General features: G+C 47.5%; 2 protein-coding genes across 2 annotated transcripts; one reads left to right on the forward strand and one right to left on the reverse strand.

Annotated features, from left to right (window-relative positions):
- Positions 1-1,742: 1,742 nt before the first annotated feature.
- Positions 1,743-13,843, reverse strand: ATP5PB (ATP synthase peripheral stalk-membrane subunit b). Its single transcript, XM_066247640.1, has 7 exons — positions 13,690-13,843; positions 13,377-13,413; positions 9,277-9,422; positions 7,156-7,319; positions 6,626-6,751; positions 3,457-3,636; positions 1,743-2,216 (listed from the first exon to the last, which is right to left on the reverse strand). Exons 1-7 carry the CDS (start codon positions 13,727-13,729, stop codon positions 2,139-2,141), a joined length of 771 nt encoding a protein of 256 aa, XP_066103737.1. The 5' UTR covers positions 13,730-13,843; the 3' UTR covers positions 1,743-2,138.
- A 95-nt stretch (positions 13,844-13,938) lies between these two features.
- On the forward strand, positions 13,939-21,331 carry WDR77 (WD repeat domain 77). The gene is made up of 10 exons (XM_066247639.1): positions 13,939-14,219; positions 14,463-14,648; positions 15,637-15,778; positions 15,963-16,012; positions 16,613-16,683; positions 16,820-16,874; positions 18,198-18,269; positions 18,961-19,069; positions 19,587-19,655; positions 20,169-21,331. The coding sequence occupies exons 1-10, from the start codon at positions 14,105-14,107 to the stop codon at positions 20,326-20,328; spliced, it is 1,029 nt and encodes a 342-aa protein (XP_066103736.1). The 5' UTR covers positions 13,939-14,104; the 3' UTR covers positions 20,329-21,331.
- The last annotated feature ends 37 nt before the right edge of the window (positions 21,332-21,368 follow it).

Consider the following 21,368-nt stretch of genomic DNA (forward strand, 5'->3'; position numbering starts at 1 on the left):
CAGGTGCTGCTCCATCTTGCTGGGCTCGTCTCGACACGCCTGGCTGACCTGCTCTCAAACGCCAGCTCAGACACCGTTCCTTCCGACCTGTTGCTCTGTCTCCCCGGGTTTTACGGGATGCTTCGCTGCCTTCTGGGGACTGGAATTCTTGCATTATGTATTCCTCATTCAGGTTAACATTCGAGAGTTGTGGTGGTTCATTAACATGTCAACTTGGTTAGGCTGCACACTTGCCAGAACTCTCTTCCCTGAACATTCTAGTGCGAGTGAGTTGCATGAGATTCTTAAGCAGTTTGAGGGTGGATGCGAGGCAGCAACTGTCCCGCGGCCCATGCGTGCTGAGGCTCACAGCTGCTGCTGGGCCCGCGCCTGTCCAACCTTTCCCTGGCTCGGCCCTCAGCAACTCAACCTCTGCACCAGCTACGCGTGACAAAGGGCCTCGGGGCTTGCAAGACAATCTTACCGTCAAGGTCCGAGGTGATAAAACTGACAACCTCAGTATGTGTTTGTGATCTCCACAAACTCGTCCCCTTACTTCACATCCATCTTCCCGTCTCAACTTCCCATGAACCTCAAGCTCCTGCATTAGAAACAAAGATAACAGCCTTCCAGAGACTGACAACCTCAGTATATGTTTGTGATCTCCACAAACTCGTCCCCTTACTTCACATCCATCTTCCTGTCTCAACTTCCCATGAACCTCAAGCTCCTGCATTAGAAACAAAGATAACAGCCTTCCAGAGACTGTTTAACCAGCTCCCACCACGGCCTCAGGTCAAAGCCCTTCTACATAAACTATATCCTGGTATATCTGTTTCTCCGATCATGTATCACATGTTCTTATTGCCTTTCTAGTAAATTTTTAACTCCTTGAGGTTCATCTCTGGATGACCTGTGTAGCATGGTGCTTAGGAAGAATGAGGTGTTTATAATTGTTACATGAATAATTTAGAACACCTCTGTTGACCCTATCAAAATCTCTTTTAAGTAACAAACAATAAAGAGATCAATTTGATTTCTATAGATGAATGCACTAGCCATCCATATTGACCCAAATGACTGCTACTAAATTAAAATCCTAGGAAGTCAAGAATATAGCAATAACCCAAGATACACATTCTCACACGTATCCTAGAAATTGTCCATTTGTGCACAAGTAAATCTTTATACAAGTATTAATTAAATGCAGACAGACCTATGGAAGTGCAGAATTTGATTTATCTGCTGGATTCTTAAGAGTGACTCCATAACACATTGAGTCTTTTTATTTTCTGAAGTGAGAAGCAGGAAGGCAGAGAGACAGACTCCCACATGTGTTTGACCAGGATCCACCTGGCATATCCACCAGGGGGCGATGCTCCATTGCAACCAGAGCCATTCTAGTGCCTGGGCCAACTTTGCTCCAATGGAGCCTTGGCTGCAGGAGGGGAAGAGAGAGACAGAGAAAGGAGAGGGGGAAGGGTGGAGAAGCAGATGGGCGCTTCTCCTGTGTGCCCTGGCTGGGAATCGAACCCAGGACTTGACTTCCACACGCCAGGCTGACACTCTACCACTGAGCCAACTGGCCAGGGCAAATCTATACTTTCTATAGACATACTACTAACATGGTAACAAAGTCAATGATAATAATTTGATGTACAGTATTTCCTTTAGTTTTTTTTAAGATTATTAAAAAGCTTTAAATTTCCCATAACCTATCAGCCAGAAGCAGCTTACCAATAACAGTCTTTCAAACAACAAGATTATCAGTTCAATGACATTTTTAATTTCTACCCATGACAGGTGTTGAAAGTCAGAAGATTATGCAATTTGAAAAACTTGTTTCAACTGTCACTTTCCTATAAGATAGTAGAATTAATTACAAATTTAAATTATTACTTGGTAGTCTTTAGTCAGGTACCAAATTTTATTAAAAGCAAACTGCTTATTTAAAAATGATCACAGAACTCAAAATGCAGAACAGGGACAAGAACCATATCAATATCACTGGCCAACAGACTTCTAACTCCCTCACTAGATGAACGCAAGCCTTTCATTTCAGGTGGTCAACTCCAGCCGACAGCAGCTCCCAGAGGGTGTCACAGCCTCGCTTCCTGAGTCCGTCAGTGTCTCTACTGTCTCAGTCCGGACAGCTGCATTCACATAACGGGCTGTGCCTGAGCCTTCTTTGCAAGCAGCTTTAGATCGGTGATGCACTTGGCAATTGTCTCCTTTTCCTGTGGTAAGGAAAGAGAAGTCTGGTTAGACCTTCCCAAACCGCAGAAGGCTATAAACACCGTAACTGAAAAGGGTGCCTCTTACAAGACCTCAAGGTTCCCACAGACTCAACATGGGTTACTGGCTGAATATGACTACTAGGAATTGCTTCATTATTTCCATAAGGAAGATGCAATTGATATTAAGCTATTCCAGGGCTTAATTAAAATCCCTGGCTCATAGCTTTTGAGTGAAAACTAACTGGAAATTGTAGCCAGATACTCCACTAACCATGTGCCATCGGCGTTGGCTTATACAGCTACTAGCTGCCTGAAAAAGCCCAAACTAACACTGGTAATACAGAAATGTTAATGAAAAAGATTGCTGATTTCATAACTGGACTTTTTGTATTTTTCTAAGTTCCTTGCTTTTACATAAAAGGTAAATTAAAAAAAACAATTAATTAGCCTGACCAGGTGGTGGTGCAATGGATAGAGCATCGGACTGGGATGCGGAGGACCCAGGTTCGAGACCCTGAGGTCGCCAGCTTGAGCACGGGCTCATCTGGTTTGAGGAAAAGCTCACCAGCTTGAGCCCAAGGTTGCTGGCTCGAGCAAGGGGTTACTCGGTCTGCTGAAGGCCCCCGGTCAAGGCACATATGAGAAATCAATCAATGAACAACTAAGGTGTCACAATTGATGCTTCTCATCTCTCTCTGTTCCTGTCTGTCTCTCTGTCCCTGTCTATTCTATCTCTCTCTTTGTCTCTGTACAAAAATAAATAAAATAAAATAACAATTCATTTAATATAATACATATCTGGTACAGAAGAAACCATGTCATAAGTAAATAAGAATATACATTTTAAAAAGGAAACCAAGTTTAAGTAAGCAACAGAAATGTATCTGCTCCAGACCAGCGAATGAGGCAAGAGGAATGGGCGGAGGGAACGGGCGGGGCTCGGAGACGCCTGCAGTCTCCGTGTCAGGGAAATTGAACATGTTGGTTAATGTTTCCCAAATGATGGAACTTGAACACAAGTCTGCGACAACCAGCGTTCTGAACATTTTCTACCGCTGCAACCTGGGAAGTAAGGGACCCCGACCGGATTCCGAGGAAGGAGGAGCACCGTGGATGCTCTGCAGCATTTCCAGGCTCCACGGCCCAGAAAAGCCATCGGAGCTGTCACGGCTGAGGACTCCGCCAGCCCTTCCTGCCCTCACGCAGCAGCCCCGCTCCAGAAGCTCCAGACGGCACGCACCTGCTGGGCAGAGATGCTCCGCACCACGTGCTTCTCCACCCAGTTGATCATGTGCTCCTGCTCCTTGCGCCGCATCATGTCCTGCACAGCGATGTGGTAGTCCAGGCGGCTCTTCACGTCCCGGTACACCCTGTGCAGCCGGTCCCGGTACGTGACCTCCAAGGCCATAGCGATGTTATTCTGAAGCAAAATGAAGACGTGATCAAGACTGTTGGCACGGTTGAAGATCACGTCCATTCTGAGGCTTCTGCCTCTTTCAGTTTCCAAACTTACTTTTCTTACTGAGGTATGATCGACATATACTATATTAATTTCACATATACAAACAATGACTTAGTATCCATGTACACTCTGACATGATTCCCAGTGAGTCTACTCAACATCGGCCACCATACCTAAGTTCCCGATGTTGTCTTTGTTAGAAAGGCCCTATCAGCTCCAAGGATGCTCGATTTCATGTTCTTTTTCTACTTTTATGATTTTACTTCTCAAAGACTTTATAATTGATTTGAAGTTTATTTTATTATAAGGTAGAAAGGCAGGAAACTCCCTTTCCACTACTGACGCAGGTGCCCACCTGTCCTTCCTCCACCGAGGTGAAAGTGCCGTCCGTCTAAGTGCCTTCTGTGTCTAGTCCATCTCTGACCCTCTCAGCCCCGTGCCGTCTGCCTTTCTACTCACACAGCGCACCACGCTATTCCAAGTGCATTCTCGTTTACAGTTCACTTTAATGTTCGGTAGGGCTGTTCTCATGACTACTTTTTCAGAACACTCCTAGATAGTCTTTTTACTTTTCTATAAATCAATTTGTCCAAGTCCCAACACCCTGCTGCTCCCATCTGTCAGTATTTTCTAAGAATATGTTAGATTTAGAGATTAAAGTGGGCAGAGTTGATGTCTTTATGAGAGTTCTGACCTTAGAACCTTCATAAGCACTTCGCAAAGTAAAAAAGATTGTGCACTCTGGTTCAGTTTACTCCTAGGCATCTTCCCCTGAATGGTGTCTCTTCTCCCAGTGCTTCCTAATGGACAGCCATTTGTACACTGATGGCTACCGGGCTTGTCTGGTATCCCTTTTGTACCCAGACACCCTACGGAATTTGCTTATTGCTTTAAGAGTTATGTTGGTTCTCCTAGGTTTTCTAGATATATAACCAGGTAATCTGTAAGTCCGAAAACTATGCCTTTTTGAATTTTTATACCTCTTGTTTCTTTCTCTTCTCTAATAATATCAACTACTGCCTCCAGAACAGTGTCAAATGAACGGTGACAGGGACACGTCACTTCCGGTCTGTGACACCACCCCTGGCCTCTCCCGCCCCAGCAGGCCGGCACTGCTTCCGGGTGCAGCCCTGCGGCCCCTGCCCCCTGCTCTTCGCCCTCCTTTACCGCTTCCACCTCTCGGCCGATGGCCCTCTGGCCCGTCTCACCGAGAAAAAGGAAGCAGCAGAAGGGTTTCCACAAACTTCGACCACGTAAAGCAGGCTACTGGAGCTCTCCTCGGGCCCCTCGCCTCCTTTCTACTCGCCAAGCCCGGGAAGCCACCGCTCCACTCGGCGCTCTTTCAAGCCCTCTGCCTGTGGAAGGACATTGCTCCAGCAAATCCCCGCCCTTCTTGCATTAATTTTTCTCTTTCTACTAAGTTCTATCGGATGCTCACATGTAAGGATAAACTAGCTGACACTCATGTCTGATCAGTTTCTTCCCGGCCTTCTCTCAACCCTGGGCTAGAAAGCAGGTTCTAGGAAGGCAGACTTTGTTTTGCTCTCTGCTGTCACCCCGGAACCCTGCCTTGACTGGTGTCTTCATACAGGACGAACTCAATAAATATCTAGTAAATAAATAAAAATGTTAATGACTATCATTTGATTTTTTTGAAAAAGTTGCATCTTCTAAGCCAGATTGTTAGTGTGTACATAGGATATGCGAGGCAGAGAGCCTTCTCGGCTGCAACCTAAATACACATGGAAAGGGGTTTTCCTATTTCCTGAGTCAAACATTCGTGTGTTTAAGAATATTTAGGGATCTTTGTTTTAAAAATATAAGCTTTTTGGCTAGCTATAGCAGAGGTTCTGATTCCACAGGTCTTAGAATCAGGTCCTAAATCCATAGGTCCCAAACCTTTGCTAAGCGGCTAATACACATGTGATACTAAAACCATGCTGACACACACTGAACTGGGGTCCTGGCTGGGCAGCTCAGCTGGTTAGTGTCGTCCTGATTCGCCAAGATTGTGGGTTCAATCCCTGGTCAGGGCACACACAGGAGTCAACCAGGGAATGAATGCACAAGTAAGTGGAACAAATTGATGTATGTCTCTCTCTCTCAAATCAATAAATAAAAATTAAAACACACAAAAAAGAAATACTAGACGACAGCCTTACTATTCAGATTCTTACTTTACCTTAACAGGCGTCCCCAAACTACGGCCCGCGGGCCGCAATACGGCCCCCTGAGGCCATTTATCCAGCCCCCACTGCACTTCTGGAAGGGGCACCTCTTTCATTGGTGGTGAGAGGACCACTGTATTTGGCAGCCCTCCAATGGTCTGAGGGACAGTGAACTGGCCCCCTGTGTAAAAAGTTTGGAGACCCCTGCCTTAGCATGTTATTTTTAATTTCACAGAGGCCTCTGTGACATAAACTCTGGCATAAGAAAACCTCACTTTACATATCAGGCATAAAGTAAAATAAGAACACACTTGAACCTGTTCCTAAAGTTGCTTTAGAAACTGAACACTTTAGAATCTACACTTTAGAATCTAATTGTGATCTGACTGAGGAAAAAACCCCACTGCTATCCGAGTCTGCTCTGTGAGTCTGGAATGTAAGGTACTGGACTTTTTTATAGCCAAATATGTTTCCTCATGACCTGCCTTTGACCCTGTTTTAATCAACTGTAACTTAATGATTATTTTCCTTATGTGTGCGTCCAAACTATGCTCTTTTATAATTTTTACTTTTTAATTTTAGAGTAATAATTCTAACCCTTTATCCTGACAGGTCTTAAATGTCTAACAGCCAGAATTGCCAAACCTGACCCACATCTTCTCTCTCCTAAATAAAATATGCTCCACCTAGTCAGCCACTCCTCATGTGAGAGTCTCCATTTTTATTTTAAAGCACACAAACCAGTAACTTCATTCTCCTCAGGAAGTTCTGAAACCTACCCTCTGGACATCGAAGAGGTAATGGCGCTTCTGTACCAGCGCCTGCTGGGACTTCTCCTGGTCGATTGCATCCTGGATGCTTTTGATGGAAGCCTGTTTTGCTGCTTCTAGCTGGGCAATGTTTTGCTGCAATGATGATATTGATAACAAAGATCAGTGGAAGCACCAAGGGTAGGTTAAGAAGAACAGATTCATTTGGTTTCCCTCAAAGTTATGCCCCCTCATTTATAAAAACACCCACAAAGAATCACACACACATAGGAAGAAATGCACAAATCCCTAAAAGAACAGCCCATGACAGCAACACAGTATCTTGCTGTATGAACGAAACTATGGAGAAAGTTGGTAGCTTTTCAAAAATTTACCTAGACTTTCGGTCTCAAATCTGCTAGTGTTAACACCTATAATCATATTCATTATAATTTATTTCTAATTATACTGAATATATATACATTCACTTCAAAAACATCTCGATAACCTTGATGCTTCTACTAGGCTCTAAACTGTGAAGCAAGGTTTATGGTTCTTACCTCATTGAGTTTATCAGCAAATTCCCCAATAGAGGCACCATATTTTTTAACTACATAGACAAGCAACCCTATTGTTGATACGGCAGAGATGGTCTCTGGAGTAATCACATATATTTCTTTGGATAGAAAATACAGGATAAGCCCAGTTCCAAGTACATAGGGTCCTAAAAGAAGAAAAAGTTATTTTATGATGGATATGGTAAGTCTTAAAGGAGGAAGATAGAAAGGTACTTTTGCATTTAATTTGTTGAAGGCAAAGTTAAGTAAAAATTAAAATAACTGGATTCAAAGACAGAACACTGGATTGAGACTCAAGAAAACCTGCCTCTGAAACTTGTAAGAAACTGAGCATATAAATGATCTCTGAGCTTAAGTTTCCTAATCTGTAAAACAGGAACAGTACCTTTTCATAGGGTTGATGAAATTAGAAGTAATGTATGCAAACTGCCTAGCACAACTGCTCAACGAACAGGAATTATTCCACAAGGATGTCAGGTAACTTTCCGAAGTAATCTGCACAGCAAAATGTGTAATTTACTAAATGAGAACTTCGGTCAGGATAAAATTTATCTACTACTGCTTACTTCCCGGTCTCTGAGCAACGCTACTATCAAAGGACGCTGGGCTGTATTCTGAGAATAAAAGGGTTATGCTGCTGCCCCTTGCACAACATGGTGGGCACTAGGGAACTCAGGGGTGCTGACCCCTTGCATAGTCCAAAATCTGCATGTAACTTCTGACTCCCCAAAACTTAGCTACTAATAGCCGACTGTTCACAGAAGCCTTACCAATAACATGAGCAGCTGATGAACAGATATGTTGTATGTTTTATGTATTACAAGCTGTATTCTTACAATAAAGGAAGCTAGGGGGAAAAATGTTAAGAAAACCATAAGCAAAATACATCTAGGGTATTACTGAAAAATATCCAACACAGAGCAGGCGGACAGCTGTTGGGGGGTGGCAGGCTGGGTGAGGGGAGGTAGGGGAATTGAGCAAAAAGGACAAAAAGAAAAGAAAAAAAAGGAAAAGAAAAACCGCGTGGACATGGAGAGCAGCGGGGTGTCTGCCAGGCGGGACGAACACGCAGACGGTGTGCTGAGGTGTGTGTGGAATCCGGCACCTAAAACCTGTGTGCGAATTATACTAACCAGTGTCACCCAATAAAAACCCCGCGTCTAAGTAGACCCAGGCAGATCAAACTCATGTCAGGGCCAACTGTAGTCTCATACACAGTTTACCCAAAAAAGTGCTTTTTTGCCTTTAAATATATTAATTTTAAATGTGATTATCACATGTAACATTTTAATCCATGGAGATCTGAGGACAGTAATGTTACTTGCAATTTCAGTTAGGAAAATGCTATTTTAGGACACTGCTGGGAGGATTAAAACATATCTCTGGTTCCCAACATTCCCCAGTGACAGCCGCACGTGAGTGCAGCAAGGAAGACAGCGCGCACAGCAGGACGGACACCGAGCCTACGCGGGGAACCCGTGTTCAAGTAGAACTTGGGCAAATTCTTGGTTTTCTAGTCTTTCTGAGGAATAAAAATGTCTTCATAGGACTGTTGTAAGAATTAAATGATGTTAAGTAGAAGCATATTGCATTATAAAAATGCAAGATTTCAGAATGTTTTTTTGAAAGGGGAGCCCCTGACAAATACAGCCCAAAAGCCCAGCTTCTGTTTTCATACTTACATGTACAGTTTATTCTCTACTGCCTAGCCCGGATTTATTTCAGTCCAGAGCCCTTTCCGTTATCTGACAGTACATTACAAGGTACTCGTTTCTTTATCGTCCGTCCTACAACAGAATGCATGTGGGCGCCTTCGTTCCCCACTGCATGCCCAGCCCAGGGCTGGCATGAAACAGGCACTCAATAAATCTGGTATATCAACAAATGGAGACCCGCTAAAAATCAAGTTAAAATCCCAAAGAAATTTATTCCAAAGACAAGTTAGAGCAACTAAATGAACTTATTTTGAATCACTTCCGCAATTTACTTTTCAAACAGCTGGTCTGATTTTGGGGTATATGTAGAGATGAGAGGCCACCAAAATCCTAGGTTCACATAAACCGTACCATCTGAACATACTATCGAACCCTAGCAAATGCTCACCTGTTACACCAGTTTTGGGGTAAAGGAACTGGAAGAACTCCTCAGGGATCAGCCCGTGACGAACTTTCCCTCCATGCTCAGGAAGAGGCGGTACCGGGGCCAGACTTGGCTGCCCAGTGTGAAAGATCCGTGTTGCCTGCAACACCCTACAAGCAGCAATCACACAAACTTAAGCCTATTCTTTAAAGAGAACACAGTGTACGAACAGTTAGTAAAACAATGGGGACGAGGACTGAGGCAGTCTCCCAGTGTCACAACAGAAAGCAGAGACCAGGAACAAGAAGGTCAGGGGCTCACAATCAGCGGTGTGACAAACGCACGAGGAAAGCCGCATGTAACCTACTAGAATCCCTTCTGTAAATCATCCTCAGTCACCCGTCTAGCACGCTGTGTGTCTTATCAGCAAAGAAACATCTAAGAACACAGACTGTAGCCAGGCTATCTGGGTTCAGATCCTAAACCTGCCACTTGACTTTGAGCAAGTGATTTAAACTTTTGTAATCTCCAATTTCTCTAAGTAAACGGGGAATAAAGGATAAGGCCTCACAGGGTTGTCGTGAGAACTGAGTTAATACACGCAGAGTATTTAGAACGGGGCTTGGCATATGTGGTTAGCTCTCACACATCCACTCTGTTGTGACCCCGATGCCAAGAACTCTGACCTTGAGGAACGACCGCTGTGAGGGGTGCTGACCAGCACTGTGTGAACAGGCTTTTCCAGCGCTAGGGAACTCTACCATGTTCATCTTTGAACTGAACCACTACAATTATGTCCTCGAAACCTCCTCCTGTTGGTTCTCATTTTATTGTTCACTGTAAGAAAGATAATTTATGTACTTATCTTTACCTCACTCCCCCACAATCCTGGCTGTCTACCGTAAGGCGCTCTCTGGTTTTGTTTACAAAACTGAGGTATGCAGAACTAAACATAAGACTCGAAGACAACATGACCAAATCACTCATTTTACTGGGCTTGAACTACTGTATGATAGGGGACTTGCAAATTCTTCTTGTATTGATGTAGTCTAAGACTGCTTTTTAGCAGTTAGAGCAAATTGGTGTCTCATTAACCAATCTACTGTCTAGCTTAGTCTCTCTTCAAATATTCAGCATGTCTTTGTTCCCCCTCCCCACTCTGTACCTCTATCCATTTGCAATGTTAAGAGTTTGTATTATTCCTTTGATTTGGGGCCTTTGTTTGTCTTTTGAATATTATTACTCTTTATTTTTTTCAGTTACAGTTTGCATTCAATAGTATTTTGTATGACAGTAGTTTCAGGTATACAGCAGTGTGGATATTATTTCTGCCTCCCAATGTATTAGCTACCCCAACAAATCTTGGAATCTGAGACTCATGCTCCAGATTTAAATCAGGGTTTTTACATTTAAATTGGGTTCCTCAATCTCAGTGCTACTGACATTTTGGACCACTGACAATTCTGTTGTAGGATACTATTCTGTGCACTGTAAGGTGATTAGCAGTATCCCTGTGGCCTTTACACACACCAGAGGCATCTAGAGTAGCATCCCCCACTCCCAACCAGTGCTGACAACCAAGAATGTTTCCAGACATATGCCAAATGTTCTATGGAGGGCAAAACTGCCCCAGGTTGAGAACCACTGATTTTAATCACAGCACCAGAGAACTTACTTCAGCCTGATACAAATCTTCTCCCCAATTCATTGTCTTAGTTCAAGAGCTCATCTCTAGCCTGAACTTAATAATCCAAAACAAGGTCTCTCTTTTGGTCAAATACCCCTTAAACCTGCCCCCTTCACACTGCTGCCAATGTTTTTTAAATGTAAATTTGAATTCACAGGCTCTCTCCTGCCTTCAGAAAACAAGCTACTTAATACAGCAAATAGGATTCAGCACCTGTCACATTTTATACCCTCGCCTTCCTTCATTCTCCTACCCTCTAGCCATATGCAAGCACTTACAGCTCTCAAATACAAACATAACAACAAGAACATGCCTCACACTGCTCCTTCTGCTTGGCAGGCCTTTCACTAAACAACTGTCAAGCCCATCCAACCTTCAGATCACTTCATGTATATCCTTTATAAAGGCCTCTCCAATCTTGGGCTAACATTCATTCATTCCACGAAACGTTCACTGACTTTCTACTTATGTGAGGCCCAGAAACCATAGCAACAAGCAGACTAAGTCCCGGCCTTCAACTCTCTAACAGGGGTGTGAGGTGTGTGTGTATAGCTCCACACACAATTTCAGGCAGTTGTTTTAAGTTCTATGAAGAAAAATGGGAGTAAGGTAAGGGGACAGGGAGCAACGGTGAGGGAGAAGCTTTTCCGGTAGAAGGCCAGAGGACATTTGAGCCAGTGACCTGGGGGACAGAGAGAAGAGCAAGTACAATGATCCTGACTCAAAAATAAGCCTGGCAGTTTTCAAAGGAACAGCAAGAAGGCCAACATAGCCACAGAATGAGCTAAAAAGACAGGAGATCAATAAAGAGGTAGGATGGGATCAATTCATTTTGGGCCTTCTGGGATAAGTTTGGGTTTTATTTCAAGGGGGATGGGGAGCTCTGAAGCGTTTGTGGGGGTGCAGCGAGGGGACTGACATAATCCCTATGGCTACTGTGAGAATGGGGTGTACAGTAACGGGAAAGGGGAGACGCAGACTAGTGAAGAGACCTCGGAAACAGCCCCGGTGGAAGCTGACGGAGGATCCCACCACGGCAGCAGTGGCAGTGGAAGAAGTGGTCAGAGTCCACACGGTGGGAGAGCCCTGCTGACAGATCACAGGGAATGTGAAAGAAAATATTATCAGGGACGTTTCCTGAATCTTATGTATGTTTCCTGTGTATTTTATTTAGCACTTATGTGTGATTATTTACTTGTCTATATGGAATATATATTTTTTTCTGATAAGTTGGAAGCAGTCATATAGCCTCCCTTTATTACCTACACAAAAAATAACTAGATATTAAAGCCACTTTTCAAGCCATAGTTATCATATTTTGCAAGTTTTAGGGCTAAAAAAAAAAAAAAAAAAATCTAAGGCCCCCCCTCCCCAACTGACGTATTTATGAAATAATGTTAACAATAACAGCTACTAACATTTACTAAGCACATACTATATGTATCAGAAACTGGTTTTATAGTTTCACAGGAATTAAGTCTTTTAATTTTCATAACCCATAATGTACTACTATCTCCGTTTTGCAGATGAGGAAACTGAGGTCACAGAGCGGGAAAGTGGAGAGGCCAGGTGGACCTCATTCTTCCAGCTTTGGCGCCCTCACTCTCAGCCACTGCTCTGTAGCTAGCTGCCTCCTCTCTAGCCTGCGTGAGCTCCATAAAGGCAGGTACTTAGCCTGATTCATTCTTCTCTCTCAGGTTACATGGGTGGCAAATAAGTACCTACTGAATCAATAAACTTCTCTCTTATGATCTGGCAGTAAAAGTCCTAATCTGGGAGACAGGTGCAAAACGAGCTTCTTTGTTTTTATTTAACAAAACGTACTCCTGTGTGGACTAGAAAACAGAAAGCAACAAACAAACAAAACAAGTAAACCACTGACACAGACAACAGTTACCAGAGGGAAAGGGGGTGGGGAAGGATGATGGGGTAAAGGGGGTCACACACATGGTGAGAGAAGGAGACTAACCTTTGAGTGGTGGGCGCACAATGCAATATACAGATAGATGTATTATAGAATGGTGCACTTGCAGCTTAATGTTATTAAAAGTCAATGTCACCCCAATAAATTAAATTAAAAATAAGACCTAGACCTTGTTTTTGGGTAGGCAAAAATTCTGGTTCTAGGAACTCTGATTCGGCCTTTGGCTGATCCGTCTCGCTGAAGGTCACAAGGGAGAGGGGCGGGGCTTAGAAGACAACAAAACCCAGTTTCTAGTTTAGTTACAACACCTCACTTACACTCTTCATCTTTGCCATTATGTGAAGCGAAGACGATGTTCCAGGCAGTTACAAAAGCCTGCCTCTGAATGAGGCTTTACGCGTTCCAAAATTACCTACAGAAAGGTAATTCTTGGCCCCAAACTAAAGGGTCACCAAGAATTGGAACGAGATGATAAACAAGGACGAAGGGGAGCATCACGCCCCTCTCACTTACCCCGGACCGAGGAGGGCCGCGTTCTTCAGAGAGGGGGCTGCAAACACACAAGGCGCGGGTCAGCAAGGTCAAGGTGAAATCTGGTTTGCCCCTGCCTCGGCCGCCGCGGGGCTCGATCACTAAAGGCAATCACCCCTCTTTCCTGTCCCCCGAAACCCCACGCTCACGTTCTGAGCGGCGCTAATAACCCCACTCAGGCCCAAGTCTCGCTGCGCCTTTCTTCACCCCTTTTCCTTTTATCCCGTCTAAGCAACCTTAAACGCCATTCTTTACAGTTACTCTGATAGCCCGGACCAGGGTCTTCACTTCTCACCCGCTGTGGCGGCAGCAGAGAGGACCACCCGAGACAGCATGGTCAGCAAGGGTCCGCTCAGCGGTCTCGGCGTCCCACTTGACCTGGACAAGACAATCTGTCAGGGGCAGGAACAAGATGGTCGCTCGCAAGTCTCGCGAGAAGAGAAACGAACCCTCTTTCCGTTCAACTTCCTCTCGCTTTTTTTTTTTTTTTTTTTTTCTCGCGACAGGAGGCAAACGGCGCGGAGAACCTGTTGCCTAGGGCGGCAGCCAGAAAGCGGAATGGGAACGGTAGAAGTAATTCTCGCGAGATGTAGAGTGCCTGTAGCCTGTCCAGAGGGGCGGAGGCCCAGAGGGTACCACGTGGGGACTGTTGAAGCTGACTCTCCCGCGGGCGTCCAATTTGAGTCTAGGTTGGCACTGGAACCGGGGAGATGAAGAAGGAAACCCCACCTCCTCTAGTGCCCCCGGCGGCCCGCGAGTGGAACCTGCCCCCTAATGCACCCGCCTGCATGGAGCGGCAGTTGGAGGCTGCGCGGTACCGGTCGGGTGAGCCGAGATCCCGGGCCTGAAGCTCCTTCACCCCGGCACGGGGTGACCCTTCTGAAGGCTAATCCCTAGCCCGTCCCTGCCCCGCCTGCCATCCTGACCCTTCCTTCGCTGAGCTCAGTCCCAAAACGTGCCCCGCGTTCCTGAGCTCACATCCAGACTCGGCCCGCGTGGTTTTCCGTGCGGTCACCACGGAGACGAACCCTTAAACTCGCACGCTCTGACAGCTTATACCTCCCTTAGATGCGGCGCTCCTGCTTGGGGCTTCCAGCCTGAGTGGCCGCTGCTGGGCTGGCTCCCTCTGGCTTTTCAAGGACCCCTGTGCCGCCCCCAACGAAGGCTTCTGCTCCGCTGGAGTCCAGACGGAAGCCGGAGTGGCTGACCTCACATGGGTGGGCGACAGAGGTATCCTAGTGGCTTCCGATTCAGGTGAGTCCCTCTGTTCTCAGCCTCACAGGGGGAATGAAGGCCAATGGGTACGGGTCGGGCAGGGTTCAATCTTTCATGCCCCACACTCAGTGCTTGGGGTAGCTAGAGGATGTCGGTCCCTAAGGAGAACTTCTGTGTAGGTGGAAATACCTTTCCAAGATGATCAATTGCCCTATGGGAATTCCCAACAAAATCCATATAAAATTAAGAAATGGATTGGAACCATTTTATCCCCCCAATCCAGATCAAGGTTAATCTTAATCTTAAAGATGGTGCTGAAGCCAATCTCTGCTGTCCCTTCCCGTATCTTCCCATTTTCTTCTTAAATGTCTACATTCTGCTTTGTTTTGTATGTCAGATTCAGCAGTGGAGACTTTATCAAATTATTAAAAAAATGTCAGAATTGGGGTGTTGGCAGGCATGACACAGAGGTGTAATTGTGGACATTACAAATTGAGCCCCTCTCCGACAGTTGAGCTTGAACACTACATATTTTCAGGACAATTTTGGGGGCATTTTCAGTACTTAGCCAGTCACTGTGGAAGACATTGAGTTATTCATCACATTTTAAAAAGATGCTGTGAGACATGTATTGAAATTGTTCCAATAAATATTTATTATAATTGGGCAGCTTTAACCACACTGGCCTGTATGTTACATAGAAAGTTGTGGAGATGCCATCCTTTCCTCCTGGGCACTTATTTTCCAGTGTGTTCTTACTGTAAGCCACCCTTCCACCTTTTTTCTGTCCTTTCCTAGAAGCCTTCCCCACCTTATTATCTAGACTGTCATTAGGAAAAGAGTAATGCCAGCTTAAAGGCAAATGGCTTGGAAGTTAGCTAAACCCTCTAATAATATGGACTGTGCTTTTATAGAAATAACTTAACTTGGTTAGTTTAGTGACTGGACCGCTTGAATCCCAGAAGTGAATTACTGTCTTGGTATAATTCAAGCTTGTTTCCTTCCCCCTCCATCCCATCCGTAACAGGTGCTGTTGAATTGTGGGAGCTGGATGAGAATGAGACACTCATTGTCAGCAAGTTCTGCAAGTATGAGCACGATGACATAGTGTGTACGGTCAGTGTTCTGAGCTCTGGCACGCAAGCTGTCAGTGGGAGCAAAGACTTCTGGTGGGTCCCTGTTCTCATCACTCCTCTCTCTGGATCTCCTTTGGGTAGCTTTCCTATTCGAGTAGCCTTCTTATAGATCACTTTGGACCCGTTATAAGAACACGGTGGCTAATTATGACATGTCTGTAAGATTTCCTAGAGATTTTGCAATCTACTGAAGTTTCTGTTTCCTTTTGCTTCTTAGCATCAAGGTGTGGGACCTCGCTCAGCAAATGGTACTGAATTCATACCGGGGTGAGTGTCCGTTCTTTCTTTCCCATCCTGGCCTGGGCCGTTTTGTTTTTATTTTTCTCTTTGAGACAGCAAGTCCTTGCTCTCCTGCCTGAGGGCTTTCTTTTCAAATTAAACCCTAGTTGCCATTCCTGGCCCTTTCTTTCTTTTCCTGTTTTGAAGATTTTATTTATTGATTTTACAGGGAGAGGACAGGGAGAGGAGGGTGAGGGACAGGGAGCGAGAAGTACCAACTCATAGTTGCTTCACTTTAGTTCATTGCTTGTCGTATGTGCCTTGACCCGGCAAGCCCAGGGTTTCGAACCAGTGACCTCAGCGTTCCAGGTCAATGCTTTATCCGCTGTGCCACCACCAGTCAGGCCTGATTTCTCTTTCATTGTCTTTGCTAATTAACTTTCCCCCAAGCCTTTTTTGGTTTTATAACCCCAGCAACATTTCCTCTTAGGTTTTGTCTAATTCAGAATCTCTCCTGAAATTGATTAAATGCATCTTGAGACGGGACCTGTTTCTCACACCCTCCCTGCTACCCCTCAGTAGGAGCTGGGCTGCTTTGTAGCAGTGCCTCCAGCTCCCTCTCTTCATCTTTCTCTTTCTCCTCTCCAGCTCACTCTGGGCAGGTCACCTGTGTCGCTGCCTCTCCGCACCAGGACTCCGTGTTTCTTTCTTGCAGTGAGGTGAGGTACAGCCTCCTCTTCCCTGCCCTCTCCCCAACCATGCTCAGACCCTTGGCCAAAGTCTGGTGTGGAGAACTCCTGGCCCGCAGCTGCTGCTCTGGATTCTGAAGCCCTTTTTCTGTTCCTCTGCCTCCAGGACAGTAGAATCTTACTTTGGGATACCCGCTGTCCCAAGCCAGCGTCACAGTTGGGTGAGCCTGGGAGCCAGTGGTGGGAGAGGTACTGGGAACCCACCTGGAAGAGGCCTTCCTTGGCCAGAGTCAGAGGAAAAGTTGCCCAGTGCCCACTGGCTGTGACATAAGTTTCATAGCCGCTTCCTCCCTGCTGAGGCTCTGCTGCCCACTCTGCACTGGGTACCCAGAGGAAGGGCCGGGTCCGGGGTGGTGTTGACCCCGTTTCCTAGATGGGTACCCAGAGGAAGGGCCGGGTCCAGAGTGGGTGTTGACCCCGTTTCCTAGATGGGTACCCAGAGGAAGGGCCGGGTCCGGGGTGGTGTTGACCCCGTTTCCTAGATGGGTACCCAGAGGAAGGGCCGGGTCCGGGGTGGTGTTGACCCCGTTTCCTAGATGGGTACCCAGAGGAAGGGCCGGGTCCGGGGTGGTGTTTACCCCGTTTCCTAGAGGGTCGCAGAGGAAGGGCCGGGTCCGGGGTGGAGTTGACTCCGTTTCCTAGATGGGTACCCAGAGGAAGGGCCGGGTCCGGGGTGGTGTTGACCCCGTTTCCTAGATGGTCGCAGAGGAAGGGCCGGGTCCGGGGTGGTGTTTACCCCGTTTCCTAGATGGTCGCAGAGGAAGGGCCGGGTCTGGAGTGGAGTTGACTCCCTTTACTAGATGGGTACCCAGAGGAAGGGCCGGGTCCGGAGTGGAGTTGACTCCCTTTACTAGATGGGTACCCAGAGGAAGGGCCGGGTCCGGGGTGGTATTGACCCCATTTCCTAGATGGGTACCCAGAGGAAGGGCCGGGTCCGGGGTGGTGTTGACCCCGTTTCCTAGATGGGTACCCAGAGGAAGGGCCGGGTCTGGGGTGGTGTTGACCCCGTTTCCTAGATGGGTACCCAGAGGAAGGGCCGGGTCCAGAGTGGAGTTGACTCCCTTTACTAGATGGGTACCCAGAGGAAGGGCTGGGTCCGGGGTGGTGTTGACCCCGTTTCCTAGATGGGTACCCAGAGGAAGGGCTGGTCCGGGGTGGTGTTTACCCCGTTTCCTAGATGGTCGCAGAGGAAGGGCCGGGTCCGGGGTGGTGTTGACTCCGTTTCCTAGACGGGTTGCAGAGGAGCCAGAGTTGGTATCTTCGTGCTGTGTGCTGGAGGCTTGCCTATGGCTTGCGTCTAGGAAGGGCAGGAGGCTGATGGAGAAATGGAGGTTCTGAGGGTCAGGGATGAGGACACGGCTGCCTTGGTGGGGTTCGGGAAACCGAGTAAAGTGCTTCTGGGGTTTAGAGTGTCTTCATCTGGGAAGCTTCTTTTCAGAGCTGGGCTCTGAGTCTTGTTCCGAACCCACCCCCCTCCTTTGCAGGCTGCAGTGCCTCTGGCTACCTCCCTACCTCCCTGGCTTGGCATCCTCAGCAGAGCGAAGTTTTTGTCTTTGGTAAGGGCGCGCCTCAAACTGGATGTTGACCTGGGGTGGGGGGGAGCGCTGACTCCATACGCACCAGGCTCCAGCTGCTCCGTCTCAGCACACCTGGGCAGCAGGTGAATTGTGCTGATGGGGGCTGGGGGCTAGGGGGTGACTGAGCAGTGGTTTTAGTTTAGCTTTGGACACCATGGTGATTTCTTTCCCAGTGGGTCTGAGTTCTGGTTGTTCTGGTTCTTGTATCCCTGGCATGGTTAGAAGTCAGGGCCACAAAGCACATGGATTACTACTATACGGCAGGTCTTTGAATAATGGCCTTTCATTCAGCATCGTCTCATCGTGGAGCTGATGAGATGCCACGGGAACTTAAATCTTGTTTATACCACTCAGCTGACAGTAAATTGGTGTCCTACATTGTTTCACTTACTATCACGGAATCAATTGATCACGTTAAGAGAGGACTTACTGTGTAGGGAATTTCATTCTACTGTGGATAGTTGATACAGTTTGAGGTTAAAATAATAACTGCATCATCCATTAATTTAATTTTACAACCACCCAATGACTACTTATTTCTACTCAACAGAAGAGAAAGCTGATCTTCGGAGTGGTTCACTTGTCCGAGATGGAGGGACTAGCCTTCCAGTCCAGGGCTGGCAGAGGCTGAAGCCGGGGCCCTCAACCTCTGTGCCTTTTCTTTCTGTAGGTGACGAGAATGGCACTGTCCACCTCATGGACACCAAGAGTGCAAGCTGGGCCCTCAGTGCCACTGTGCACTCGCAGTGTGTCACTGGGCTGGTGTTCTCCCCACACAGGTACTGGGCTGTCGCCAGGGCCTGCTGGGTGTGAATGGGCACAGCGCGGGCTCATGCCCGTGTTGCCCAGGCGTCAGCCAACTGGGCGGTTCCATAAGGCAGACACTGCCCTGCTAAGCTTTGAGGAGGTCACAGTCTCTTAAGGCAGTAGTCCTTTTTTGGGTTGTACAGTTCCTGTCTGCAAATGGCTAACTCCCTGCTCAACACCCAAAGTGACTGATACTGTGGGCTTCTAGGACAGTGTGGCTGAAAGCATGTGTTTCTGGGTAATTGCTGCAGCTGCAGGGAGGGACCAGATGGGATGGTTAGTTGCCAGGATGATTGTCAACCTTGGCTTTCCTCCATTTCCCTGCTCTTTCCTCGGAACTTATCATGTGGACTGGAGTGGGAGCCAGACCTTAACCCAGTGTGGGGTCAGGCCGCCTTCTCCGGGTCCCTTTAGAGGGGTGGAGCCGGCCCATGAGGGCTGTCCTGTGACCCACGGGCTTTACCTTTCACACCCTTCTTCCTGTCCTAGTGCTCCCCTCCTGGCCTCTGTCAGCGAAGACTGCTCGCTCACCGTGCTGGACTCGGGCCTTTCCGAGGTGTAAGTGCACGGCGGTGCCCTGTGATCAGGCACCGGGGAGGGTACAGGAGGGGCAGTGTCTCTTCCAAGGGGACTGGTGATGGAGACAGGCTGTACCACCTCCCTGGGCCTGGGCGCATTCACAGCCAGCCCTGTCCCGGCAGAGCGAGGTCAAGGCTGGCATTCCAGCTGTCTCCCGGGGGGCAGTCGACCCTTGTCACAGAAAGAACCCCAGAGTAAGTGCAGCGTGTTAGCGGGTGAAGGCGCCCGACGGGGTCTGGGTGGCACTTCCTTCTTTGCCCCATGCACTGTCTGACCTTGGCTCGCCCAGGTCACTGCTCCTGTTCTAGCCGCCGTTTCTTCGGTTGTAAGAACAGGGATGGATGAAGCCCTCTGGGGCTTGTACATGTGATAACTCTGTATGTAATAGGTGTGTAACACACCCAAAGATGTGCCTGGCAGTGCTGGGCTCGCCTCCCAGTCGTGTTTTCTTCCTGTCCCGCACCACGCTCACACCTGTCTCTTCTTTTCCAGGTTTAGAAGCCATGCCCACAGAGACTTTGTGAGAGACGCCACCTGGTCTCCGCTCAATCACTCCCTGCTCACCACGGTGGGCTGGGACCACCAGGTCGTGCACCACGTCGTGCCCACAGAGCCTCTCCCGGCCCCGGGACCTAACAGTGTTGCCGAGTAGACTGGATTTAAGACAAAAAGCAGTCCCCGGGAGTAGCCATGCCCCTTGCGCCTGCCCTCTCGGTTTGTGAGACAGCACGGGGCCTTCCGCGGCGTGCGGACACCCCAGCCCTGGGCAGCACCAGGCGTGGCTCAGCCCGAGGACGGCCGCGGTCCGGGAGCCTGCGGTTGTGGGGAAGACAGACTGTGGGAAATGGCTCTGTGTGTATGTCTGAGTGTGTGTGTGTAGTTTTTGGTGGGGAGGAAAATAAAAGCCCACCCCACATCATTCCCGAGGCCCACCCTCCTGGCCCCCTAGAGAAGAGGTCACAAAAGGGTTTTCTGCTTTGCATGGAGCTGTGTGTGAGGAATCGACGGGGTCCGGATGAGGTGTGGGGTGTGGGCGTTGCTGGGTTCGAGGAAGCAGCTCATACTGCTCAGAGACCGAGCCACTTGATATTTGATATTTTATAGCATTCCTGGGTTCTAGGAAGCAGCTCATGTACTGCTCAGTGACAGGAGCGACTTGGTTTTTTTGTAGCACTGAATTCACCTCCAACATGGGCAGTGCTTCCATTCACAAAACTCCAGCCCAGCCCACCCTGGGGGCCAGTTACACACGGTTCTGCATATCTCCTTGCCATTAACCCAAGTCAGACTATTGTATTTTCTGGCCGAATAAAAAGATTGGTGCCTGTGTGTTGCCTGCCCCCTCCCATGGAGTTGTATATATGGGAGATGAGTGTTTTCCTGTCATACATGCCATAGAAAAACGTAGGGGGTGGTGGAGGGTTTAAAGGCATTTCAGTTAAAGACGGACACGTACCTGCAGAGAATTGTCTGTGCTTCTTACCTGAGAGTGGCCTGGGCCTGACCGCTCCTGCCCTGGCCCTTTTCTGGGGATGCAGCAAAGGTGAAGACTGTTTTTGTGGACTCTGGAGATTTTAAATTGCAGCGTTAGAGAATCAGAAATCCTGGTTGGTGGAATAAAAGGTTTAGGCTTTGCTGGCCTGTCTTGAAACGTGTCTTATGTGCAGTGAGATGTATTTCCCTTCTCAGGGC

Source organism: Saccopteryx bilineata, chromosome 11 (genome assembly GCF_036850765.1).
Source record: "Saccopteryx bilineata isolate mSacBil1 chromosome 11, mSacBil1_pri_phased_curated, whole genome shotgun sequence".
NCBI classification, from domain to species: domain Eukaryota; kingdom Metazoa; phylum Chordata; class Mammalia; order Chiroptera; family Emballonuridae; genus Saccopteryx; species Saccopteryx bilineata.

What these genes read in the sequence shown, in the direction of transcription:
- ATP5PB (XM_066247640.1), bottom strand. Translation starts at nt 13,729, where the DNA reads ATGCTGTCTCGGGTGGTCCTCTCTGCTGCCGCCACAGCGG. An exon ending in GCGGCCCTCCTCGGTCCGGG is followed by an intron (nt 9,423 to 13,376) that starts GTAAGTGAGAGG and finishes TGCTGCTTGTAG; the next exon opens with GGTGTTGCAGGCAACACGGA. An exon ending in ACCTCTTCGATGTCCAGAGG is followed by an intron (nt 3,637 to 6,625) that starts GTAGGTTTCAGA and finishes ATTTTGCTTCAG; the next exon opens with AATAACATCGCTATGGCCTT.
- WDR77 (XM_066247639.1), top strand. Translation starts at nt 14,105, where the DNA reads ATGAAGAAGGAAACCCCACCTCCTCTAGTGCCCCCGGCGGCCCGCGAG. An exon ending in AGTGGGAGCAAAGACTTCTG is followed by an intron (nt 15,779 to 15,962) that starts GTGGGTCCCTGT and finishes TTTGCTTCTTAG; the next exon opens with CATCAAGGTGTGGGACCTCG. An exon ending in CAAGCCAGCGTCACAGTTGG is followed by an intron (nt 16,875 to 18,197) that starts GTGAGCCTGGGA and finishes CCTCCTTTGCAG; the next exon opens with GCTGCAGTGCCTCTGGCTAC.